Source organism: Penicillium robsamsonii (assembly GCF_028829455.1).
Source record: "Penicillium robsamsonii strain IBT 29466 chromosome Unknown utg000002l_segment0_segment0, whole genome shotgun sequence".
In the NCBI taxonomy this organism is placed as follows: domain Eukaryota; kingdom Fungi; phylum Ascomycota; class Eurotiomycetes; order Eurotiales; family Aspergillaceae; genus Penicillium; species Penicillium robsamsonii.
Window position 1 is genome coordinate 1,593,593 of NW_026643220.1, and position 26,047 is coordinate 1,619,639.

General features: G+C 49.0%; 8 protein-coding genes across 8 annotated transcripts; 4 read left to right on the top strand and 4 right to left on the bottom strand.

Annotated features, from left to right (window-relative positions):
- Nucleotides 1-101: 101 nt before the first annotated feature.
- bck1 (uncharacterized protein) lies at nt 102-4,996 on the bottom strand (the record flags this gene model as incomplete). Its single annotated transcript, XM_057228138.1, is given in 3 exon segments — nt 102-222; nt 277-4,512; nt 4,524-4,996. The coding sequence occupies 3 exon segments, from the start codon at nt 4,994-4,996 to the stop codon at nt 102-104; spliced, it is 4,830 nt and encodes a 1,609-aa protein (XP_057087479.1).
- A 2,718-nt stretch (nt 4,997-7,714) lies between these two features.
- Nucleotides 7,715-9,591, bottom strand: N7447_003864 (alpha-keto acid decarboxylase family protein; the record flags this gene model as incomplete). The annotated part of the gene is made up of 4 exons (XM_057228139.1): nt 7,715-7,801; nt 7,854-8,061; nt 8,115-9,342; nt 9,399-9,591. The coding sequence occupies 4 exons, from the start codon at nt 9,589-9,591 to the stop codon at nt 7,715-7,717; spliced, it is 1,716 nt and encodes a 571-aa protein (XP_057087480.1).
- Nucleotides 9,592-10,035: 444 nt separating this feature from the next.
- Nucleotides 10,036-11,249, top strand: N7447_003865 (THUMP domain-containing protein; the record flags this gene model as incomplete). Its single annotated transcript, XM_057228140.1, has 6 exons — nt 10,036-10,086; nt 10,149-10,274; nt 10,345-10,495; nt 10,578-10,792; nt 10,928-11,068; nt 11,124-11,249. The coding sequence occupies 6 exons, from the start codon at nt 10,036-10,038 to the stop codon at nt 11,247-11,249; spliced, it is 810 nt and encodes a 269-aa protein (XP_057087481.1).
- A 1,726-nt stretch (nt 11,250-12,975) lies between these two features.
- On the top strand, nt 12,976-14,088 carry N7447_003866 (phosphotransferase family protein; the record flags this gene model as incomplete). Its single annotated transcript, XM_057228141.1, has 2 exons — nt 12,976-13,892; nt 13,956-14,088. 2 exons carry the CDS (start codon nt 12,976-12,978, stop codon nt 14,086-14,088), a joined length of 1,050 nt encoding a protein of 349 aa, XP_057087482.1.
- Nucleotides 14,089-14,458: 370 nt separating this feature from the next.
- Nucleotides 14,459-17,800, top strand: N7447_003867 (uncharacterized protein; the record flags this gene model as incomplete). The annotated part of the gene is made up of 6 exons (XM_057228142.1): nt 14,459-14,545; nt 14,596-14,935; nt 14,985-16,559; nt 16,616-17,350; nt 17,403-17,687; nt 17,775-17,800. 6 exons carry the CDS (start codon nt 14,459-14,461, stop codon nt 17,798-17,800), a joined length of 3,048 nt encoding a protein of 1,015 aa, XP_057087483.1.
- Nucleotides 17,801-18,332: 532 nt separating this feature from the next.
- Nucleotides 18,333-19,368, bottom strand: asf1 (nucleosome assembly factor ASF1; the record flags this gene model as incomplete). Its single annotated transcript, XM_057228143.1, has 4 exons — nt 18,333-18,723; nt 18,791-19,099; nt 19,162-19,201; nt 19,260-19,368. The coding sequence occupies 4 exons, from the start codon at nt 19,366-19,368 to the stop codon at nt 18,333-18,335; spliced, it is 849 nt and encodes a 282-aa protein (XP_057087484.1).
- Nucleotides 19,369-19,846: 478 nt separating this feature from the next.
- rna14 (cleavage polyadenylation factor subunit RNA14) lies at nt 19,847-23,061 on the top strand (the record flags this gene model as incomplete). Its single annotated transcript, XM_057228144.1, has 4 exons — nt 19,847-20,740; nt 20,815-21,237; nt 21,291-22,284; nt 22,337-23,061. 4 exons carry the CDS (start codon nt 19,847-19,849, stop codon nt 23,059-23,061), a joined length of 3,036 nt encoding a protein of 1,011 aa, XP_057087485.1.
- A 1,291-nt stretch (nt 23,062-24,352) lies between these two features.
- On the bottom strand, nt 24,353-24,889 carry N7447_003870 (uncharacterized protein; the record flags this gene model as incomplete). The annotated part of the gene is made up of 1 exon (XM_057228145.1): nt 24,353-24,889. The coding sequence occupies one exon, from the start codon at nt 24,887-24,889 to the stop codon at nt 24,353-24,355; it is 537 nt and encodes a 178-aa protein (XP_057087486.1).
- Nucleotides 24,890-26,047: the final 1,158 nt, after the last annotated feature.

A 26,047-nucleotide genomic window follows, 5' to 3' on the forward strand; every position in this document is an offset into this window, starting at 1 on the left:
TTCAAGCATGTCAAAACAAAAGGGTATGTACAGTTGATAGGAGAAAGCGCAAAGTCGTTAAGTTACTCCGAACCCAGTCAAATAAACAAAACCAAAGGAACTCAAAGAACATCACGAATTTTGGCGTATAGTTCCGTATCGAGGAAGTTGTAATTCGCATCGGACTCGCAGAAGGGATGGCGGGTGAGCAGAGTGCCAGCAGTAGGACGTTCAGCCGAGTCACTGGGAAGATGTTAGTAAAAGGAATCCCAGAACCAAAATCATATCAAGTCTTACATTGTAAAGCAGTCGTACATGAACGCAAGAGCCGCGGGGCTAATGTTCATAGAAACATCATCCGGAATCGGTGGGGCTTGGCTCAGGCTGCCGAGTTTGAAGATAGCGCCGATGGCCTCCTCCTTGCTCCAAGGTCGACGCCCCGCGAACATCTCCAGCACCACACACCCAAGGGACCATATATCGACCTTGGCACTGTAGCCCTGGCCCTGGGACTGGATGACCTCCGGGGCCATCCAGAAGACAGAGCCCTGCATGGAGTTGGACGAGTCGTTGCCGTAAATGTCGTCTGTTTTCTTGGAGATACCGAAGTCGGAGATCTTGCACGTGCCATCGAGATCTAGGAGGATGTTGTCTGCTTTCAGGTCGCGGTGGAGGATTCCCTTGTCGTGTAGGTATGCTAGTCCGCCCAAGGTTTGCCGCGTCAGTGATCTCACAACACTTTCTTCGAATTTGCCGTGCTTGCGCAGACAACTTCCTACGGATCCACCGGAAATATACTCCAGGTAGATTGAGATAGAGAATTCACCACGCTCGCATCCAAGATACTGCACAATGTTGGGGTGTTCGAGGTGCTGCATCGTGTCAATCTCCTGATCCAGGGCGGCGACCATCTCCTTGATGCGGTCTTTATCTGCGCCTGCAATTCGCGGGTTGATCTCGACTAGTTTGACTGCCAAAACTTCACCATTGTCTGCGTTCATGCCTAGGTATACGCGACCATAAGTACCCTTGCCGATGAGCTGGCCACGGATGATGCGGAAAGTGGGCTGTCGCTGAGGAACAGGCCCGGTATTGGACAGTTGGGTGCTATTTTGTGGAATCGGATCAAGTTGGCTAAGTCGGGTGCCTGGCTTGGGCCTGATTTGCATAATTTTGGCGCCGAACATCTTGGTACTCTTTCGGCGCAGAAGATCACCCGATCTTTGGGGACCAGCATTGCCAATGCTGTTTGTCCGGTTCGCTCCCTGGACCACCTGTCGAATGGATTTCATGCGAGATAGCCCGCCGCCACCGCCGCCACCACGAGCAAGTTTCTGTCGAGCGAAATTGACAGGTTCGGGTGGTCTCACCGGAGCTGTACCAGGCGCATGAGTTGCATGCGGAATAGGCGGCTGGGCTTCCTTTTTGTCTTTGAGGCTCGCGTCATGTTCGCCAATAGCCTTGGTATTGGGCGATGACGGCTCATCCAAGTAAGGGGCGTCAAGGTCAACGTCAGGGAAGAAGTCATCGAGGTGGTCGATAACGCCTTCGACGGCAGGTCTGCTTGCCCAGATATCTCGAGCAAATGACTCTCGCCGTGGTACAGGCCTCTCATCTTCGGGCGAAACTGGTCCCCAGGTGCTAGAAGCCGGTTCTTTCCCATCAGATGCCTCTCCGCTGGAACTGGGACCGGCAGTGCTCGGAGATTTGAATCTGACAGACAATTTTGATTTCAATTGATCCTTTGTGTTCACAGTCAGTGATGGCCTCTCCGACTTCTTTTCGGCCTCAGTTTGCACTGCTCTCTGTTCTTCCTGAGCCCTTGAAGGTCGGACTTGGAATAAGCCATCGTCCGAGTCATCATCAGAGTCATCATCAGAGTCTTGTTGCTGTTGAGGAGTTCGCTGGAAGGATACTTGATTCTCTTCAAAGTCAAACTCTGGACCAAACGACTTGCGGGATTGCAAGCCTGGCCTCGGCGGGTTTTCAGAAACAGGCTTTTCGGGTGACTGGCTAGCAAACGAGACTGGTGGTTTCTCGCGTTCCGTGGCCATCTTCGAAGGCGACCTCGAAGAGTCTGGAAGATAGTCAGCGGGAGATTGACCAAGCCGCGCTGTATCATGCATATACTGACCGAGGGGCGTTCTACTTGAAAATGATCCAGTAGAGTCAGATGCTCCTGGTCGATCAGACTCGGAGCTTGCGCTGTCTCGAGTGTTGGCTGAAGACTTGGATACAGCGGATACCGAAGGCAATGGCGTGCCAACGGCACTTGTAATGCGGCCAACGCTGGCAATTGCAGCGCCCAAGGACGGCTGCATCCGAGGTTCACGAGATTCACGGGTGGTAGGTCTCCTGCTGAGAGAATTGACCTTGGTAAGAGTGTTGGACTCTATTGGCGCCGTTGGAGGTTTGCGAAGTGGTACAAGCGAATCTCCCTTCTTTTCATCATAAGGTGAGATACGAGGACTATCAAAGTCAATGACTTCGTTTCGCCTGTACCCGGTTTCACTGTAGGCATTCTTGTTCAACTGAGATTGCGGCGTTTTGGATTGTAAATATTGTTTTTGTTTACGTTCGACTTCACGGAGATGCTCCTCATGGCGAGCGAGCAAATCGGATTTGTCAGACCCAAGAGCCTGGCTTGCGTCCTGTACAGTCTCTGCCGGGGATGCTTTCCCTGTGGGGGCCTTGAGGGTATTTTGCCGAGAGCCCAACAATGGAGATTCTGGTCTGGTGCGATGCGGTGATAGCCTGTTAAGGGCATCTTCGTCCAGGGGCTTCCTGTGGACCTGGTGGTGTGTTGCTGTGGGGGACATATTGGGCTTATCTGCGAATGAAACTCCCAGGCCATCGACTTGAGGAGTATTAGATGGCATAGGAAGCATTGGAGACCCTCGTACAAATAGCTTGAGAGAGCCATATGCATCTGACTTGCTTCGACGCGACTGTGCGAGATTTGCGTCACTCAGAGGATCCTCATGCTCGCTCTGCCCGGGCTGAGTGAGGTAAATTTGAGCACTAATCGGGTCGACCGCCAGGCTTTGACAAATCCCCATACGCAATGAATCAAAAGAGTCCAGATCAGTGATGTCAATCAGACGGAAGTTCAAGCCATCTGCTGTGGCAAATATCCATTTCTTCGTCTTTGTGGTCGCTGTGGATGGACGCTCACCGACCGACATGTCGCTAGAGTTGTAAGCAGGCTTGATGTAAGGAAGATAGGCTTCATTCGGGCGAGTCTCCGGGCTCGTGGTAGGCGACGAGTCTTCTTGCCCCTGATCAGTAGATGGCTGATTGGAAGCTGTGGCTTTCGTCTTCTTCTTCAGAATATTAGAGAAGAAGCCTTTATGTTCTTTGGAGTACGAAGACGAGGTCTGGTCACTCCACTGTCGACCAGAGGCATCCTGAGGCGAGGGACGAGCACCCTCTTGCCCTTGCCTGCGAGATTCAAGTTCTTGGTTTTGTCTACGTGACTCATAATACCGGGCTGTGGCGCCCCGACCGAATCCAGTGATTGAGTCGGTGCTATTGCCCCGAGAGTGGTCGTACTGTCTCAACGTCAGATCCCCAGTGGATGATGAGAATGCTCCTGCATAAGCAGGCGACGCATGCTGCATGGCCGGGCTGCCACTCTTTGGACTTTCTTCATGGGGCCGAAGAGATGATCCCTGGAAAGTGCCCGATTCACTGCCAATGGACGGACTCTGGCGTCGGTGGTCGGTGTTCATTCCCGACAAAGCATTGCGGGTATACTCGGACCGTAAATGGTCAGAACGCACCCAGTTTTCTCGCGCTGGGGAATCATTGTATCTCGGTGAATCATGTCCTGCAGGGACCGGCATGGTAACAGAACGTTGCCCAGTCGGTTTTTGGCTTTGGTTGGAGGCGTGCAATGCACTCAGATGATCCGGACTCACATCATTGACACCGGGAATAGGGCCAGCAGAACGTGGCTCGGGGAAATTATTGGAAAAGAAAGCTGTACTGTTTTCGGGAAACGCAGTCACCGGCGGCTGCGTCTGATTCAGTGGTGTAGAAACGGCATAATCTTGCGAACCATCATGGATTTGACGGATGAGTTTGCGCATACGCTTGCCTTCATCTCGTTCTCGGCCAGGTTCCCATTTTTTGCCACTCCGGCCAACCTCTTTTGACAATTGAGGATAAACCACTTGATGCATTTTTCCAAGATTTCCTCGCCCGCCGGATCCATGTCCAAGCTCAAGGAAATCAGCCCCTTCGAGCTCCAATGTTTTGAATGTTTCCTGCCAATCGTTGGAAAATCCATTCTTCGCAAGCCAGAGGAGCACGCGATCCAATGGCCATTGGATCCCGGCTTCGCTATGAGATAAACCACCCAGAGAAGCACCGCTAATGTTGTGACGATGACTCGATGTTTTGACAAGCTCGGTATTTTGAGCTGTCGCCTGCTGCTGCGAACTGTCGTTGGACGTTAATTCATGAATGTTGCCATGAAGAGTGTAGGGCGAAGAAACAGTGCGGCCCCCGGAGTCTGGGGAAGGTTTGGGTCTGTTTTGTACGGGATTGAAGTATTGATGTGATCGTGCATTTGGCTGAGACCCAATCGTTGTCTCTCGGCATTGGTGTGCGCATATGGATCATATGGAGCTCTTCCATGGGGGTCGAACAACCCTGGAATGCCGACGCCAATAGTATCGTTCCCGGGTATATAGGTTGCGGATGTCAGAGGCTGATGGTCATGACGCGGAGGAACGATCGACAACTGAGCTGGTGGGCGACCATATGTTAGATGTTGGTTTGGTGCGGGGGCAAGAGGTGGCGGCGGTGGGAAGCTTGGGTTCAGCGCCGGTCTGGCCCAGTTTTGCTGCCATCCCGTCGGAGCTCCATAGGCCGCCCCTGGAGGCGGGCCAGGAGGAGGGGGTGGCACCAACGTTTGGGCTTGTGGATGCCGAGGCGGAGGCGGAGGCAGGTTCATGTGTTGTCCTTGAGAGGAAGGCGGGGGCCCCGGGACATACTGTTGACGTCCATCCATTGTGATAGCCGATGCACCGGATCTGCCTATTGACGGTAGTTATATCCCACTGTCTCGACTGCGACGTTCAGGAGACGTTTGGGCGGAGTTGTGTTCGGAGTTGTTTAGGTATGATCATCAACGCATCATGCTCGATGTCCCAGGCACCAAACAAACGGTCGGATTTGATGGTTAAATACTGTCGTTGATCGCTTCGGAAGGGCGCAACTAGAACGAATTTAGGTCCTCGGTGCGTGAGTTGACATGGTTCGATTCGGCGTTGCCGACGTTATCGCAGCGCTTAGGATTGCGGAACCGACTGAGATCGCGCGAGGGGACTGGTACAAGGTTCAAGATGATCGATTCAATCGAATAAAATAGAGAGAAAGTCTTCTGGGCTCAGTACATGGTTAGTCAACTGCCAAGGCGTTTCCTAAAGTATTTGGATGATGCGATTGGGTCGAAAGATTGGAAGATTGGAAGGTCGAAAGCCCGAAAGGTCGAGCGAATGAAAATCCGAGCAAATGGAAGCGAGCGCAGAACACCGCAACCCCTTACTTCCGGCGTATCTCGGAAACGAATGGAACTCACCAAAGAATTCTCGAAGGGATAAATTGATATCAAATTGCCCTGTATATTGCTTTGATGCCTTGATAGGGATCGTCACGTGGGTCCGGTAACTTCCTCTCCCCGGTCTTTAGGGTTATAGTATGAAGTAGTAGTTCTTAGTATCTAGGACACAGTAGACAATAAGAAAGGAGAACAATATATCGTATTTTTTTATCAACACTTCATGGGATACCCCGGAGACCCCATCCGAGGCCCTGCAATCTCCCAGCTCACTGTGGCCCGTTCACCTGTCACCTGCTACGCGCCAATAACAGCTTTGTGGCGTCTGCCCAAGTTGGTTTCTGATCTGCGATTTAAGAACATTGAAAAGACATCCATAGTTTGGTGTATGTTTATAGCCGGTTCGAGATGCTGGAGAGTTGTCCTCTAATACTTCTGCTACAAGGCATAGAGCCCAAAGTCTGTCACTTGAGAAACAGACCTAAAAGGGCGTAAATTATATTATGTCTCACTAGAAAACCCCACAGAACATATGGAAGAATTAGTTTTGAAAGGTCATAAGCATCTATTGAGCACATCAGGTGTCGTCAGCAGAGGTTATTCATGAAAAAGTCGTTTTTATCACCTATTTCCTATATTTTATGGCAAATTCTTCTTATCCTTCTAACAGTAGCTCTCATAAAGAAAAGAAACATCTATAAAAAGATATATCCAAGCAATTATCCGAGAAGATCTCTGAAAAGACTACTGAAAGAAGTTATTGCTTGTTGTAAACAAAAAATCAAGTCTAAGTCTCTAGACTTTATATCTCCAGATCTAGAGAACAGTACCCTTGTTCTACTCCTTGTCCGCCATATAATATCTCCACATGTGGATGCACGGAACGGCAAGCACGAGAATCGCTATCGCAGCAATGCAGCCGTACTTTTAACTGTAGCCGTAGACGAATTCGATCCCATCACGCTCCTCAGTGACGGGCAGATACTTCATTAGAGCAACATAGCCACCAGCATAGATGGTAGCCTACTAATTCTGACCTGAGAAACATTCTCGAATTTGGAATAGATATAGTAGCGGAAGAGAACGTAGGAACCGATAGAGAATGCAAAGCCAGCAGAAAGAAGCAGACCCAGATCCCATAGATTTTAGGGTTTGGTTCATCGGCGAAGTCCAGCTTGTCTCCAAGGTGTGACCAGGCAGCTCGAGAAAGGCCGGTTTGCTGCCAGTCGCAACAGGGCGGTTGTTGCTTGTGGGGTTCTAGCTTTTATTACCTTGCCAAAGTTGTCCATCTTATATCTAGCAGATGCATGTACAGAGTATGATATCTTAATTGCAAGATTGAAAGCAGTAGGTAGATATAACTGTGATATCCAAGAGTATCATAAAGCAGACGGGGAACACCCTCGTTAAATGCCGTCCTCTCACCTAATAGACCCATTCATACCCCTAATGAAAATGCACCTATTTTGGACGCCAAGGGCTTATTTTACGCAAAGTTGAGAGTCAGACAATCAGGTAATTTTTGGAGCTCCACCCGAAATCAGTGCTATGGATTAGGATTGATAAATGGTTACATAATTCCTGGATATTCGAAGGTTATGTACTATGTACCTACTACATACGGAGTACATATATACAAGGTTGGATATTCCATCTTATCAGATGAAGATGATCATCCAAAAACCAACCTTGAAAATCCCACGTATGGACCGTTCTCGGGCCATTCCAAGGTTTGTTCTGAAGTTTAGCGGCAGATGTGGCCAGCGAGAGATTAATCTATTTGTTCTTGGGAGGGAATAACCTTTTCTCGAAGCTTTTAGCTGTCGGGCCGAACTCGGCAAATCCGGATATATATCGGTATCCTCATCTACTTGATAGCTTAATAGATATACGCCAGACCTTGTTACATGATAATGGCAGACCATTAGACTATTTATAGACTTTTCCATTAGATTTCACGAAAGTGAAGATGTTCGTGCTGCTCACCAACGAGCGTTATTAACCTGCCGGTATGTGGCCATCTCCTTTCGAAACAAACGCCGGGAAAACAGAAAACAGAAAACAAAACACCAAGGCCAAGATAAACCAGAGTTCAGATATTGTCAGCATGTTGCTTTCATGTGCATCGTGACATTACGACAAGAGTCATTATATTTTCTCGTGTTTCGTTTATTTGCTGTTGCGTTCCGCAGCAGCCTCTGCGGTCAGCTTCAAGGCTGCAGGAGCGTCATCGCGAGGCATGTGCAGCTCGACCAGCTAGATAGTGTGTTAGCAGATAGTCTGAGAAGGCATTGAAGTGTTCACTCACTCGTAGCTTGTCGGACACATTGAATTCCTCGTCAGCGAACAGCTTGGTAAGTTCGTCACGGGTCTTGATACGGTAGCCTTGGTAGTTGTCCTTGGCTCCGAAGACCGTGGGAATGTTGGCAAACTGCCACGGCTGGATGTCGTTGTATTTTGCGTCCCATCCGTGAATGTATCGCTCGATAGTGTAGCCTTCGTTGCAGATGACGAAGCTAGAGACGGTCAGTAGATGATATGAGACTACTGGGTTGATGGGGATGCTTACATGATAGGGTTCAACTTGTTCTTCAGGATAGTGCTCAGTTCCTGCACAGTAAGCTGAGTACTTCCGTCGCCGATGAAGAGGATGGTTCGGCGGTCTTTCTGCTCCTTAGCAGCGAGGGCAGCGCCCTGACAGGCTCCCATGGAATAACCAATGCTGCCCCAAAGAACTTGGCTAATGGCAGTCACGTTCGCGGGGAAGCGAGTTTCCCAGATACCAAAGTTGGCAGTGCCAGTCTCGGTAAGGACGATATCCTTTTCCCTGAGCCACTGTCCGACAATCGACCAGAGCCAGTTGTGGGTGATACTTGGATCGGTAGAATTTCGCTCGCTTTCGGGCAGTCGGTTCGTGATGGGAGGGATAGGAGCAGCGTTCAGAGGATTCATCCGCTGAATGACCTTCCTCAGAACACCCTTCATGTTGATATCAGGATACTCCGAGTACCGCACTCTGACAAAAGTGCTGTGGAAGTCAATGGTGTTCAGCTGTCCAATGCGATAAGTGAAGCCGGTAGTATTGAAATCGGACTTGATCGCTCCAACACTCAGAATGAGGTCGGAGGACTCGACGGCTTCACTGACTCCAGCGTTAGAACCATTGCCGGCATAAACACCGCCGAAGTTCTTGTGGTTCTCGTTCACGGCTCCCTTGCCCATTGGAGTCACAAAGGTTGGCAATCCAGACTTCTCGACCAAGTCACGCACTTCATCTAGTGCACGGTGACGAATGGCACAAGCGTCAACCAAGATGACAGGGTTCTTTGCGGCATGGAGGTACTTCAGGACAACATCAACCACGTAGTCTTCCTTCTCCGGGTCATTCTTTGGCAGTGACAGATCAATTGGGGTCTTGAGGCGATCACCGTTGACCTTGGCAGCGACAATATCAGTTGGCAGAGTAATGTACACTGGACGACTGCGGATCCAGCATTCACGAATGGCACTGTCGATCAGGGTGGCTGCGTCATGGGGGTTGTTCAGGTTTGCGACGTAACACGAGATGCCCGCACTCATTTTGGTGAAGACATTGAAGTCACCATTTCCGAGAGTGTGGTGCAACAACATTCCATCCTTTTGAGACTGGGTGGTGGGCTGGCCAACGATATGGATGACGGGGACGAACTCGGAGTATGAACCTGCGATGGCATTGAGGGCGGACAGTTCTCCAACACCGAAAGTGGTGACAAGGGCACCGATACCGTTCACACGAGCATAGCCATCGGCGGCATAGCCTAAGAAGAATTAGTGTTAGATCTAGATTATTTGTTCGTGGTACAGTTTGCCTTACCGGCATTGAGTTCGTTGCAGTTTCCAACCCAGTTGAGACCACACTTGGGAAGGTAATCCAATGCTGCAAGATTGTAGTCACCGGGTAGACCATGCAAAGAGCGGATTCCAACTTCGTGAAGACGTCGGAATAAGTACTCGGCAACATCCATAGGATTATTTAGCTCCCTGGTGGCAATATCAGTAGAAGCCATGATGAATTGATGTGTTTGAGGAGAGTGGATGATGAAAACAGAAAAGAAAGATGAGGGGTGAGATAGAGGAGTAAGAGGATGATATAGAGACACATGGAACTTTTGTTGTTACAGGATTTCTTGAAGGTCCAATCAATGGTGTACAACTGAGACTACGTCATTGACTTGATGTCATGCCATTTCTATTTTTACAGTGTTGGATGTTGTGTTTCAGTAGCCATCTAGAACAAGATAAGGGTCTTATTATAGTATCTACAACATAATATAATATATATGGATAGATTAGTAGTGTAATAAGCCGATGTTATATGGTAATAAGCATATGTTATATGAAGCCCAGGTCGATCACCGGTCCCGGCTAAACCCAAATCTCCCGGCCGATCACACAAAACTCCCCCCCCACCACCTCAGACCACCATTCCTGACATATCAGAAGCTTACTAAATGGGGAAAAGAACTATGCCTGATCCATCAAATCAGTGGAAGAAGAGAAAGGTAAGTTGATGAACAATTCTTGATAAACAATTCTTGATTACTAGAGTACTAACTGGGATTAGGGTGGAAAATATGGTGGGAAGACAAATCGTGTCGTCATTGAATCTGGCGATGTAGGTGTCTTTGTGACATGCGATATGGGCAAAGAAGGAAAATGTCTGTCAGAGGCGTTGGACATTTTTTCTCATGTAAGATGATTTTTCTTTCCCGCCCCCTCCAACGAAGATTATTGCTACTTTTTTTCTAACTTTTGTCTAGGCCATCGAGGGCACTGAAAATCAAGAGGAAGAGGACCAAGATACTGATGATGAAGATATCGAGGCTCAGATCCGAAGGGAATTGGAGGGCCTCCAGCCCGACAAAGACAAAAAACGTCAATTCAAACCCATCCAGATGGACATGCCGTGTGGTACGTCTGCGATTATTTTCCAAAACGCCATTCGCTTATGTGCTCGGCCCTCGGCACGTTCATTGGTACTAATCCCCGATAGTGACATTCATGCGCCTCGATCCCTCAATAGACCCAGTGGAGCTTGTGCACCGTCTGTGTACCGAAGCACATGCCCACCCGGAGACCAAGAAGAGCCGATGGATTAAGCGCATGCATCCAGTCACGTCAATCCGAAAGACTATGAGTGTGGACCTAGCGGCCTTTGCGAAAGAGATTCTCAAGCCTCATTTCCATTCGGGAGGGCCACCGAAGACGGTGAGTTTAAGGCCCCCCTCGCTCTTTGGGCCTCTGGGCCGTCGGAGATCCTACTGATCTAGGAAATAATCCGATCACGCATCTGGCTGTGAGGGGAAATGTACTGTGAGCATTGCTGATTTCTCACCTATTTAGTATGCCATTCGGCCTACTGTGCGAGGCAACTCGAAGCTCAACCGAGACATTATCATTAAAACCGTTGCCGATGCTGTCGGACCGGAGCATCCAGTGAATTTGACCAACTATGATCTAATGATCCTCGTCGATGTTGCCCAAGTGAGTACTAACAAGCGAACTTTCTCGTATTGGGTCTTTGACTGACTCGTCGCAGAATGTGATTGGAATGAGTGTAGTGCAAGGTGATTATGATAAGCTGAAGCGTTTCAACTTGGCTGAGATCTATGACCCTTCACCGAAAGAGGAACCAACAGCTACGACCAGTGAGTCTAAGGCTTAGTATCAATAATACAGTACTTTCTACATCAGGTCACGTCAATGGAATCTATTGTACACACTATCACTCGTCGTACACTTATATTCCTCGTCACCGCTGGTTTTAGTAGTTCTTTTCTTCTACTTTCACCTCTCTCTATTGCTGCTACCAATTCGAAGATATCTCATGAGATTAGAAAGGATTAGGAGTGAAGTAAAATATTTAGGGAACAAGGTCAGAAATACGAGTCAGACGCACTCTCCAGTCATAGCAGTCCATAAATAGGCTTCGCAACCATAATAAAGGCGGCATACTTGCAAATTTTCACTTATAACCAGTCCTTTCAGGTGAACATACTCGTCTGTATGTATCCATGGGCAACATTGAATAACTCAAGAGTCATTTTGTTTTTGTGTGTAGCGAGAGTGAATTTGGAACAGAAGCTATACGATATCTCGGATAGTGGGGTCTGTATCAAATGCATGATTTATGCAAATATCCCCTAAACGATCATGTTTAGCGAGAGATCCTCCACTTGATATTGTTAAGATCTGCATGCGTCCAGTATTGATTCATCTATCATTATTGTCCCCCTGGGCAAGTGAAAGCATTGAAGACTATAAACTTACGGGTAAGGAAGACCCCTGTTTATATTTTTTTATATATATTTTAGGGTTTCTTTAAGTATTGGTTCATCGGAAAAAGAAATATTCTAGAAACATTGCAGTGATATAATTGGCTTTAGCCAAGCCTGAGGCGGATACGTATTTGACATGACATCGACTGCAATCGGCGCTAAAGTATAGTTAACGTTGCATCTCGGTCTTTGCTACTCCGTACACCGCACGTATCACCCCCCCTGTTAATATGCTAGGTCCACGCGCGCCTTTCATGCAATCATAAGCGGGGGGATACTTTAGGTAATTAAGAACGATCTAAGTCCGAAAAAATAAAAAGAAGCTAGATTCGGATGTAAATGTCTTTGAAATGACTTGCATTCCATAAAATCTCCGGTTTGCAGGTCCAGTAATTAGAAGCGATAAGCGAAAATACTGTCCAGTTCCAAGCGAGATAATATAAGCTCGGGAAGGAACCGAGAGAAGAATCGAGGTTCTATAAATTTTGATCCGTGGACGGCAAGAATTCGGCAAGGAATCATTCTGATTGGCTAGGGGTCTAGTGCTCGGATGATCACCTTTCTTAGAGCGGGATCCTTACGCGAGACGGCTTCACTTTAATTTACTTGTCCCATATTTCTTACTAACTGACCAATCTGATAGGTCCTTGCACCCTCGCTTGTGAAATAGTTCTCAGATTCTTCCAATGGAACTCCGCAATCTCTATGAATCTCGGATAGTATGTAATGACTTCTCTTACGTATCTCGCCTGAGTAAACTTAGAAAAGTCATGGCTTTGTCATGGTTTTATTGCGGACGTACGGAGTAGCCTTGGATGGCGGTTTGGTGTGCCCCGTTGATACTCCATCTCTACGGAGTACTCCGTTTGGATTTCTACGCGAATTCCCTATTCTAGAAGCGGGACTTGCGCCACGTCTACGAGTATGCTTTTCAACTCAAACTATACCCTCGGCATATATCTGTTCTTTTAACTTGCAGGGTCTATGAATCGTGACAGCCTTATTCATACATGATCGTCCCCCACCGGCAGGATCTTTTTCCAGGTTGAGTCGTAAGAGTCTCGCTTATATAGCATCTTCTGCTCGCCAATATTCCCCACCAAATAGATCACGATGCAACAACTCGACTCGACAAAATGGTCTGACATGCCATCGCTTAAGGGAACAACCGACCAGCATGAATCTTTTCATCGACAGTCTCGTGCTGCCGAGACAGATGAAAACCATAGACTAGATCATGTCCTCTCGTTGCTGTATCCTTCCACAGTCCGTGTGCAACACTCGCATCCAATTTTCGGTCACATTCACTCGCTCCGGCTTCTGATGCTGTCAAATGGAGCTCATTTGTTGCTAAAGGGATCTCCATCGTCAAGGACCGCCCTCCTTCGACGTGAGCGGTCGTTCCTCGAAACCGAAGCCCAGTTTCTTGCTCTTCTAGGGCAGAGTGCAAACCCTTGTATCCCCCAGCTCTATCATTACGATCCTCATGGAAGTCTCTGGGGATCTGCCTACTTGATCCGGCAGTATATTAAAGGGAAGAGTCTGTCAGAGGTGGAAGACGAGCTCACTTCGGAGCAACGAGACGGTATTGATCGCCACTTGGGCTTCTTGGTGAGCACCATCGGTCAAAATGCAGCCCCGGGGTTTGGGTCTTTGCAGCAAGTGGCATTTGGCGCTGGAAGACCTTCCTGGCGAGATGCCTTCTGTGCCCTGTTTGAAAGTGTTCTTCGCGACGCCGAGGACATGTTCATCCACCTTCCCTACTCGGAGATCCGACACGAGCTGAGTCGTCTGGCACCTGCCCTTGAAGATGTATCGCTGCCACGTCTTGTGGTCGTGGACTTTGGTCGGCCCTCCCATGTTTTGGTTAACGAAGAGTCCGGACAGCTGTCTGGCATCGTTGACTTCAGCAGTGCCTTGTGGGGTGATGTGTTGATGGCAGAGATCTTCGCGAATGCATCCCCGGCGTTTTTGCAGGGAGCAGGGATGGCGGCGGCCAGGACAAGGGAGGAGAACATCCGTTTGGTCTTGTATGTGGAATACCGCCTACTGCCTCACTTTAGTGCAATGTTGCTGACTCTTTCTCCCCATAGGTATGCCTGCTACCGGCTGGTGTCCCAAATCACTGTGCAATATTACCGAAACCGAGATGAGACGAGCGAATTTGACGCACGGAGAAGATTGATAACCACTATTGCGGAGATGACAAGGCTTAAACTGGAATAACAGGGCAAGATGATTTGAATGCTTGATATGTCCAACGTGATACCTAGATGATCACCATTAGACTAGTTCTGTTGCATAGCGATTTTTCTTCCGGGGCCGTGCATGTGAGTTGGAGTTTTGTTCTTTTTTTTTTTTACATTCATATATAGCATTCTTGCAAGAGGTTTCAGTCAAAATAAAATTTGATATAAATTTTAGAAGTACAAGAAGGAATAGAGAGAGAAGTTCTGGAGAACCCCGTGGTCTTGGCAAGTCGGAACTGATAGGGCGATAGGGCGGAGCGGGGCATATCCGTTGTTTAGCTTCTGCATGGCGTCAATGGTGTTCTCTCTCCTTGACTTCTACTTTTCCATAACTTATTCTATCGCAGATGGCTCAGTTCCTGCGAGGAAAGCAAGCTGGTATCCAAAAGGACCTGTCCGAGGGCTTGTCCCCGGATTTGTTCCTCTTAGACGATGTAAGTTCTTGGCATCCCAGGCATCCTCTTTTTACTGACACCGTTCTCAGTTTGCACGATGTGGTATTAATTCGCAGATTAGCGCTATCGCATACGACCCCATACAATCCCTCATCGCGGTCGGCACCAGTGATACCCAGTTCGGAAGCGGGCAGATCTATGTCTTTGGACAACGACGGGTTTCGGTGGTCTTTGAGTTCCCGCGAAAGGCCTCCGCCCGGTTCCTTCGGTTTTGCGCCGACAAGTTGATTAGCATCGACTCCAGGAATGAAATCTCCATATACTCCTTGGCCACTGGACGCACGGTGGTTTCTTATGCGCCACCGGGCCAGGTGACTGCCTTGTTAACAGACCCATGCCTGGATTATGCGTTTATCGGTTTACAGAATGGTCAGTAAATTGACAGGAAGAAAAGAACTGAAAACTGACCTGTGAATAGGTGAAATCATTGCGTACGATCTCGATCGAGAGTCCTTGACGCCATTCAGAGTTCCGAACTTGTGGTTGGAACGAAACCCCCGCGCGCGGTTCTACCCCGTCGTATCTCTAGAGTTCTCCCCGCGAGATATTGGCAAGATCCTAGTGGGATATCCAGAGGGAGCTGTGACATTTACATTCAAGCAAAACATGGCTCAAAAGTACTTTGTCTACGAGATCCCTCCTGGGGCACCGGGTGGAGACTCCCTACCGTCGCACGACGTGCGCAGACCTAAATTGACCAAAGCGATCTGGCACCCCAACGGAATATTCATTCTGACGGTCCATGAAGACTCCAGTCTAGTGCTCTGGGATACAAAGGATGGCCGTAAACTTCATGCCCGGACTGTCCAGACACCCAATGTCGACCAACCAGGTGGTGCTGGCAGACCAGGCTCACCTGGAGAGGCCCCTGGACCCAAAGAGCCGATCACGAAGGTTATTTGGTGCACCAAAGATAATACGGATGAAACTGGTCTTTTGGTGGCTGGTGGTCGACCAGCAGGTGACCAGACCAAGGGTCTCGTTTTCCTAGACATGGGCCCAACCCCCAACTACCAGACGTCTTCCTGGCAAATCCTGTCTACTTACTTCGAGCGGCCACGGCGACAACTAAACCTCTCAGTCCCACCGGGAGCTAAGGTTGTCGACCTTTGCCTCATCCCCCGATCCTCGCCCTACTTCAATGGTGCCCATGATCCAATCGCACTTATCGCTATGCTATCCTCGGGTGAAATTATTACCCTGAGTTTCCCTAGCGGACACGCAATCACTCCCACTAACATGCTTCACCCGTTTCTCACTTTCGTCCATCCCTTTGTAAATAAAGCTGTGCTTACTCCCGTTGATCGGTCGGTGTGGCTTGGTCTGAGAGAGCGCCGGTTGCAGGGACCCAAATTTGCGATGGGCGGCGTAGAAGCGAAGAATCCACTCAAGCGCTTCGAGAACCGCAATGTTATTTCGACTGCACACGCAGATGGAACCGTCCGCATCTGGGACTGTGGACACGATGATGAAATTGAGAACAGCGACGCGGTTCAAGTTGATCTCGCCCGTGCTATAGGCCGAACCGGCAATATCGAAGTGACCGAAATGTCTCTCGCCAGCAGCTCAGGCGAGATGTCTATTGGACTCAAGTCCGGAGAGGTTGCTGTCTTCCGATGGGGCAATAACCCCTCATACGGGCGTGAAGATTCTCCTGGTGCCAATCAAGGGCCAGGCAAGCTGACTCCGATAACTATGCGAACGGACCCTGGTCTCAAGACTGGAATGCTACCGCTGACTCTCTTGGATATGCAACAAGGTCCGGTGACGGCGCTGAAGCATGGACAGGTTGGATTTGTAGCGGCCGGTTACCAAAGTGGTGCTGTGGTGATTATTGACCTGCGCGGGCCCGCCATCATACATACCGCACATCTGTCAGAACTCCTGAAGGTACAGAAGCGGGGTGGATTCCTCAAGAACCGTGGCTCTGATGAAGTCCATCCAGAATGGGCCACCCAGATTGAATTTGGTGTCATGACTTTGGACGGCGAAGGTACCTATGAATGCCTCCGGCTAGCCAATCAGACTAATGTACTAACCGCGTTCTAGACTACTCAAGCATTTGCTGCTTCGTCGGCACAAACAAGGGCAATGTGGCAACATTCAAGATCCTTCCTGGTGCCAATGGCACCTACGAAGCCGCCTTTGCTGGATCATCGGCCGTTGAAGACAATGTTGTTAGTGTCATCCCCATTGATGCAGACTCTGGTGGTCTTGCTTTGGCTACACCAAGTGCAGTCGGAGGCTTGAGGTCTGGTGCGAAAACCAATGGTGTTGTCATTGCCGTGACTGCCTCTGGCTGTCGAATCTTCAAGCCCCCAGCGTCAAAGGGTGCCCACAAGTCATGGGATGACTATCTCTGCGACTCGGCAGCTGTCGTCAAGACTGAAGGACGAGGTTACAGCTTGGTTGGTCTCTTCGGTGACGGCCACGCGCGAGCCTTCTCAATCCCTGGCCTTCGGGATATTGGTCGCACCAAAATTAACCATATTGCGGATATGCGACGCCTCTCGGAATCTTCCATCACCCCTACAGGAAACATTATGACATGGGTCGGCCCTTCAGAGATCGGAATGTTCAATGTCTGGGGAGGTGGAAACGGACTGTACGCGGCCCCCATCACTTCGCCAAAACACAGTGCCAATGCTGACCCTGCCCACAGACACAATTCAAATGACAAGCTTTACAACCCAGAAGCCGTGGTTCCCCCGCGTCCTACCATCACTAACGTCCAATGGATCTCCGGTACACAATATGTTTCACCGGCTGACATGGACATCCTGAGTACGTCACCTCCGTCTACACAACTCTAGCTAGAATCTAACATCAAATCTAGTCGGCGGCCCAGAACGACCACCATCAAAGAGAATGGTCGAACAAATGAAATTCGAAGACCAAGAACGTCGGAAAGCCCTAAAAGAAGGACGGACTCCACCGATTTCTGAACAGGGTAGCAGCCAGGAAGGCTACTGGTCTTACATGTCACGTCAAGTCCAAGAACGCACGGAGCGTCTCGGGATTGTTGGAGATAGCATGGACAGACTAGAGGAGAACAGCAGCGGCTTTGCTAACGATGTTAACAAATACGTACAGTCACAGAAAAAGAAAGCTGTCCTTGGCGGTAAGTCGATCTTTCTTCAGGTCTATGGACACATATGTAGTGTTCAACCCCCTTGCATATCTGTCGCTGACCGGTCATTGATAATAGTGCTTGGCTCGAAGTTTGGCTTTTAGGCGATATCTTTTACCGAGTACGAGGATTTCCAAATGGCTTAACCATAGGGGTTTTGGTTTATTTTTCCAGCGTCGGGCTAGTTAGGCCATGTCCGCGACGCAAGTGTGACAGATCACTTTGCAATTTCACCCACTTCTTGATGCCTTCAGGCTGGATCCACCGTGATTGTATAATTGTAGGGTCTCGAAAGCATGGTCTCTTTTGGCAACATTACCTTAGAGCAGAACCTGTTTGACATCCATCGATGCCCTTGTAGGCACCGAGGGGTCGGTTTTATGTGGCACAGAAACGGCCTCGCAGCTGTTCCTATTACATGTTTAGGCGAAAGGGATATCAAGGCCGAGTAAAGGCCAGTGGGATTTGAAATTATACCAATTCTATTTCATAGACCCATAGTCAATAGTATAAGAACATGGAAAATCAGTCCAAGGGTCGTAAACGTTGCGTTCTGGCTGTCGTTAAATAACATTCAAATAAGGAAGAGTTTAAAAGCAAAGAAACCACTCCTACGAGTCAGTAGCACACTATGATCTAGTGTACCATAACCTCAGGCTGGGGCTGGTGAGTTGGCTTGGCAGCATCGTCCTTGTGTTCTGTGTCATCGCCCATCTCGACATCGTCGTCACCATCACCACCCTCTTCCTCGTCAAGGTCATCCTCATCGTCGTCACTCTCTGCCTCAAGATCTTCACTCTCGGCATCGGAGATCTCTTCTTCGTCATCCTCCTTGCCGGCAGGAGCCTCGGTGCCCTCCATGTCATGGTCATCGCCCTCGGCGGGCTTGTTGGACTCCTCGAGCTCCTTGAGCAGCGCAGCCTCGAGCTCACGCTCTTCGGCACCATACGCTCCACTGTCATCGTCGAGACCATCGGCCTCGGGCTGGTCAGGCGGGTACTCTGCGGGGGCAGAGTCATCAGAGTCCCTATAGAGGGGGGAAAAGTCAATAAAGGCCCAGTAGGTATGTAAATAAATAAAACAAGAGATCTCACCATTTGATGGCAAAGCGTGTCACTCGAGGCTTCTCGGCAAGCACATTGCGGCGAATGCGTTCAATAACGGGCTTCGCAGGGGGCTCGGCTGCCAGCTCTTCGCTGTCATACTCATTGTTCACATAGTAGCCAACCCGGACGAACTCTCGACCGTCGTAACTGCAGGTGAGCAAGATGACAGTGACGCCGAGCATCTCGGAAGTGGGAATGCGCTTGACATCAGGCGCGTCGGCCTCGAAGATGAACTTGTTTACTCCGACCGGGATGGGCCCGACGAGGAGGGAGTCGAGTTCTTGGTCATACTCGGAGCTGTGAAAGTTAGACTCTGCAGGATTGGTAGGAAACAGTGAGTATTGGGAGGGTCGACGTACGAAGTGGCGGATCCGACATAGGTGAGTTTCCATTCCAAATCTGAAAGAACTCGTTAGAAAACTCGACTGGGAAGCTGGGAGGACATGATGATGCTCACCCTTCTGGAGCTGCTCGAGGCACTCGAAGGTGATTTCGAATTGGTACGAGGCGGTGAAAGGAGCCGGGTTGTTGAGGTTTTTCACTCCGAGGAGTGAGACGACGGACATTGTGATAGGATAGAGTATGTACGGGGATTAAAGAGATGAAGAGGTAAAAGTGGAAAATTGTATGAACAGGGGAAGAAGATGGAATTATAAAAAGTAAGAGAAATCAACAGGTCCACAAGAATGCAGTTTACTCTCGACCCCTCTAGCTCAATGCGAGGAGCCCATCGATCGACGCGCCTTTCGCGTCCCTCGCATTTGTCCTCACCGCCCGCACGTGACCCCAATTTCACTACCCGGGCAACCTGCATCAGCTTTGCTCTTCTCCATCTGAGCTATTTGCTATCAGATACATTGCGGCTGAGGGTTATCTCGTCAAAAGTGGCTGTGTTCCACCTTAACCCTTGACCCTCGAAATATTTGTCTTCATTTTACTTCTGATATCACACCGCGCAAACCCTGCTTCGGCTTGCGCCGTGCTCTTGTGACTTTGCCAGCTACTTTTCTTTGACCTTGCCGTTATCGCATTCATCCTCCCATCATGGCGGACGATGAAGCTGAAACTGCCTTCTTCCAGGCTCAAGCCTTGAATACCGATTCCCAATCCCCCACTGAGGAGCAGGAAGGTGATAACTCAGACGCAGAATCAGATGACTACGACCCCTCACTGGCATTGGGGGATCAGTACTCGGCCTCCTTTCCCGAGTCCAAGCAGCCTGATGCCGGCCCCGCTGAAGCATCTCCCTCGGATAAAACCGAAGATGCCATCCCCAACCCGACCGTCACCTCAGACGTAGACGCAAACGGTGGCCAGACCAGTGACTCCCCCGACCCTTCTCAGAACCCCTCACGTGCTATGTCCTCGACCCCCGTGCTAGCATCTGCTGCCGAGGCACAGCCCAAGACCAGAACAATTGGGGGATTTGAAGTTGATGATGATGAGGATGACGAGGGTGATGCGGAGTATGAGCCGCCCGCTGTACTTGGGGGTGAAGATGCCAATGCTATGCCTGTGACCATGTCTGAAGATCCCAGCTCAGGAAATGCAATGCAAAACACTTCCCCTGATGTATCATCATACCAAGCTGAGCAGGGACCTGCCAGTGGACCAGATGTTGCCAATAGTTCTTATTCTCCTGTTCCTGTTCCTAATATTGATCCCTCTTCTGTTCCTGGCCAATCGCACTGGGCTGCGCAAGACTTGCAATCCTCAACCATGCAGAACAGTACTGTTCCTACTTCTGTACCTGATTCCCCAGCCTCAAAGGGTCGTCTGGCCCATGACCGCGTGGGCATGCTGGAAGACCGGATTCGAGAGGATCCCCGAGGTGATATCCCTGCTTGGTTGGAGTTAATTGCCGAGCACAGAGGCCGCAGCAGACTAGACAGCGCACGAGAGACCTATGAGCGGTTCTTGAAGTTGTTCCCCATGGCGGTAAGCCTTCCTTTCTTTGTGCTTTCTTTTTCTCTCTCAGCAAGGTACAAGATTGCTAATGGGATAACTATTAGGCTGACCAATGGGTGGCTTATGCCAGCATGGAGTCTGAGCTCAATGAATTCTTCCGCTTGGAGCAGATCTTCAACCGAACGCTCCTGGCGACCCCCAGCGTTCAGCTCTGGTCTGTCTACCTTGATTACATCCGTCGTCGTAATCCTTTGACAACAGATGAGGCAAGGAAGACCATTTCATCAGCATATGATATGGCCATTCAATATGTTGGGATGGACAAGGATTCCGGAAATATCTGGGTAGACTATATTGAGTTCATTCGTTCTGGGCCAGGTGTCGTTGGTGGATCTGGGTGGCAGGATCAACAAAAGATGGACCTACTGCGAAAGGCCTACCAACGAGCTATTGGCGTGCCGACCCAAGCCGTCAATACTCTCTGGAAGGAGTATGATCAATTCGAGATGAATCTAAACAAGCTCACGGTAAGCTGGATAGTGCTTGAATCCAACTGGCTTATTTTAACACTTTCTATCAGGGCCGCAAATTCCTTCAAGAACATTCGCCATCCTACATGACTGCGCGCAGCTCATACACCGAATTGCAAAACATCACCCGTGATTTGATTCGTACTTCGCTTCCACCGATGCCTCCTGTTCCGGGGTCTGAAGGTGATGTTGAATTCTCAGCACAGGTAGATATCTGGAAGCGCTGGATCGCATGGGAAAAAGAAGATCCTCTGGTATTAAAAGAGGAAGACCCTGCTGCTTACAAGTCACGCGTGGTGTACTTTTACAAACAAGCACTCATGGCACTGACCTTCTTGCCCGAAATGTGGTTTGATGCAGCTGAGTTCTGCTTCTTGAATGACATGGAGGATGCTGGCACCGAGTTCTTGAAGAATGGAATCGATGCAAACCCAGAGAGTTGCCTGCTGACATTCAAACGCGCGGACCGACTGGAGGTTACCTCGGATTCGGAACAGGATTCCGCTAAGCGCGCTGCCAAGGTCCGGGAACCATACGACAAGTTGCTCAATGCACTTTATGACTTGATCAATAAAGCTCGCGACCAGGAAACCCAGGATGTTGCACGCATTGAAGCTTATTTTGCCCCACAAAATGTGGAAAGCCAACCTCAAAATGAGGATGAAGAGGACCCTGAAGCCAAAGAAAGAGAGACCGCCAAGACGGCACAGGTTGATGCGGTCCGGAAGGCCCATTCTGTTCAGATCAATATTATCTCCAAGACTCTCTCGTTCGCATGGATCTCTCTCATGCGTTCGATGCGTCGGATCCAAGGTAAGGGAAAGCCAGGAGAAGTGGCTGGCTCTCGCCAAATCTTTGCCGAAGCCCGGAGGCGAGGTCGAATTACCAGCGATGTTTATATCGCGAGTGCTCTGATGGAGTACCATTGCTACAAAGACCCTGCGGCCACCAAGATCTTCGAGAGGGGTGCGAAATTATTCCCGGAGGATGAGCACTTTGCGCTCGAATACTTGAGGCATCTGCTCGACATCAATGATACCATTAGTAAGTCGACTATCCTATTTTTCTCTGAGAGACTTACTAACCACTACTCAAGATGCCAGAGCCGTGTTCGAAACAACCGTCAGGAAATTGACATCCAACCCGGAGAATGTGCACAAGGCTAAGCCCATATTTTCCTTCCTCCACGAGTATGAATCTCGCTATGGTGACCTCACCCAAGTGATCAACTTGGAGAACCGCATGCGCGAACTATACCCGGAGGATCCTGCTCTGGACCAATTCGCCAATCGTTACTCCGACTCCACCTTTGACCCTACATCGGTGCAACTCATTTTGTCACCATCCCAGACACGGCCAAAGACCAACATGCCAGGAGTCTCCGCGGAATCCCACGGTTCTCCCATGGCCAGATACATGGATACTTCTCTCAATTCACCTAAGAGACCCTACCCCACTGATGATTATGAGGAAGACTCAGGTCGCCCACGAAAATTTGTCCGCGCTGAGTCGCCAATGAAGAGCGCGCAAGCTCGGCGTCTGGACCAGCCGAAACGAGTTCAACAGTTGAACGGCCAAAACACCTCATACAGACCCCAAGGATCTCCAGCTCCTCTCCCCCGTGAAGTGGTGAACCTCTTGAGCATCCTACCTTCTGCGGCTGCCTACAACATCACCCGTCTTTCCCCCGAAAAAACCATAGACCTTCTTCGTCACGTTGAGATTCCTTCCGACCTCTCACAAATACAGATCCCGCAAGCTGCACATGGATCTGGTGGAGGCCAGACCCCCGGAATGAACCCCTACGGTGGCTACCGTTGAGCCTGTAGTAGTTCGTTTCCCTCTGAGGACCACCATTATTCCACTTGCAGTGTAAAATCCCTTGCTCTCTGCTTTTGCAATTTCATTTCCCCGGCGCGCAAAATATCCCAATTTGTCTTTGAGAACTTGATGGCTCAGCTCTTTTTTTCCTGGGGGGGTATTTCATGAAAACATGGTCGGGGCATACGCGGTTCAGAGCCCCCTTTGCATCTTCCATCGGCGTTGATCTATCTGGCATTTTTTTATTATCTTTTTTTTTTTCAAATAGGGCCACACAGGCCACCAATATTTGCTTGCTGGTTGGGTCGCTCCAACCATACTTTGTACAGAGCCAAATAAGCAGATAATCTCACCAATAAATTAGCCAAGCACTCTACGCACTTAATTTGTAGATTCTTGATATCTCGAGAATTAGTTTATTCCGAAGTAAATGAGACTCATGCACTCCTTTGGCCATAGCCCTTATGCCCTTATGGCTGCATCCACAGGGGATAGGACACATGCTCTTAGCTCTTTCTCATCTCTCATTTTTCCGCAGTGAATGCAGCCTTAGTTTTCTTTGCGAACGCAGTCGCATTCCTAAGAAATATAGATGAATACAATCCAACTATATGAGTTTGGGACCAATAGGGTCTGCACTACATGTTATTTATTCCACTAGTTGTATGATCCCTCTGTGACACAACAGCAGGGTTTGGAAACCAACCCGGATTTTCATTCCACAACGTATCGACCCAAATGATGCAAAGGCTTGTCGTGTGCTTGAATCAAACTGTAGAAGCAAGTGAAGCAGTATCGAAGAACTGGGTCAGAGAGCCAAACACTTCCAACTCTACAGCCTCGTCTCCACTGCCAAATCCTACTGGTTCTATATCCTTGCCCAATCAAGACAACTGGAGGCTCTATAAACGACTTTAAAGGTTAAAACTTCCAAGGTTGCTTCCATAGGGGCATATACGGAAACAGTGGGGCCTTCCGTCATTTGAAGACAAAATAGGAAATGTTTAAACATTGCAGAGCTATCCCGTTTGGAGAATGGACTGTTATCAAGCTCTCTGGTTTGAGATACTACCAGACGTGGAGATCCTACCCGGCTGGATTGGTCCTGGGTGTTGATCGACATCCCTGATGGATTGGATGCAGCGGTTTCTATTCTGAAGCAATTCCAACCCATCACACTTGTTGGCGCTAAGATCTGGCGATATGGAGAAAATCGCAAGCACGGCCTCAATTCGAATCCATACACCTGACTATGCATTGGATTGCAGGTCGCGCTCAATGGCACCCAGACTCAATGGGCTCTCGGCCTTTTCGATGGCTTCCCGTCAGGATACTGTTCTTGATGGCAGTCGATCACACACCCATGGGGGTTATCTCTGAGATTTCCATCACAGCAGCTAAATGTAAAGCACTCTGGAAAATCCTCGCGCATTTCATCAGTGTCCACGTCAAATTCATCCCAAATGTCAACATAAAGGTCTTCACCAGTAGGCTCATTTTCCTTATAGATGAGCTTGTTGCGCATACTGGATCGCGGTCTCGCAGTCATACTTGGATGATATCGACAGGCTTTCTCCGTATTGGTCGTGACATCGAATTCCTTCTTGCAATTGATGCAAAGCGCGTAGCGTGGAAATAGTCTCTTATTGCCTCGGAGTTCTCCTTGGTATCGGTGGGTCATCGCTAGCAGTTGATTCTCGGCATCTTTACGGGCTTCGTCGTTTTTCGCGCAGATGGATTTCAGAACCACGCGCAGCGTCTGGGCAGACGCGTCGTTAATCGCGCGATCGAGGATCAAGGCCTCGGGCACTTCCTTTGTGTCTGGCATGATGGTCTAGTTATCTTATGTTGGTGGGGTTGAGTTCGTGGGTTCCAGCTCGGGTAGACCCAATCGCGTGTCTTAATCGGTCCCAGAGAAGACCTGATCTTTTTTATATTCGGAAAGTCCTTTGATTTCCTATCAAAATTATATTGTGAGCAACATGACTTTGAAGAAATTCCATAAGTATCTTTTGTATGGTATCAGAAATTTGCAATTGGGCCAAGCTCATGCTGTCTCCATTCGCTAAACCTTCAATCGTCCGAGTGGTCTGGTGGGTAAGAAGCTCCAGCTCCATAGTCAACAGGTTCATTTAACCAAATCCTAGATAAATTACCAGTTTTCGACAAAGTCAGCCTAACACAAGGCAGATATTTTGCTTTCTTTGGCGTCAAATGCATTGATCCAGGCGACGTCTGCCCCAAGTATAGGACCTTCCATTGACTATTATAGCCTGCCAAAGATTCTTAGATTTCTATTGCAGATATGAGATTTCGAAGACCTAGCTTCTAGCAGCTGCGGAATTGTAGGAATGCATACGAAAAACGCTTGCAAACCGAGCAAAGGCCACTGGAATATATGAAATTTCCATCATTTAATCCCAAGATCAAGTGTGAGAATTGTAAAGGTGGGCCTGACCGGTTGGCACATTGACGAGAGAGGCGCTTTCAACACAAAGAGGAAATTGAATGGCATTCGAGGGGTCATGAACTGTTAGGAGAGGTCTATTAAAAGACATCAAAATGCATGGTTACCTGAGAGATGAGACTGTCGTCAAAGCTAAGTGCCAGACTAGTGAACTCGACATTTGGCACTACCACACAGCACCTCGCCGTCGCACCATACCTCTACCAACTGTGTAGTTCTACGATGGGTGCTTTTTTAGTCATGTCATATCTTGTATCCACCCCCACTGCCACTTCACGTACTAGCTGGACTCTTGCATCCCCGAGCTGTCTTGTAACAATTCGCATGCATTAGTCCCTACCCGGACCCTGGTGTAGTGGACACATTTGCGACCTAACCATTAGATGCAGTATCATTTTGTTTTAATAAATTTTGATTTCGTAATACCAATATATTCATTTGACATGACCATGTGATGTGAAACTGCGACCTGAGTGAGCGTTGGATATCAAAAATACTCAAACCATGTAGAAGATTTAT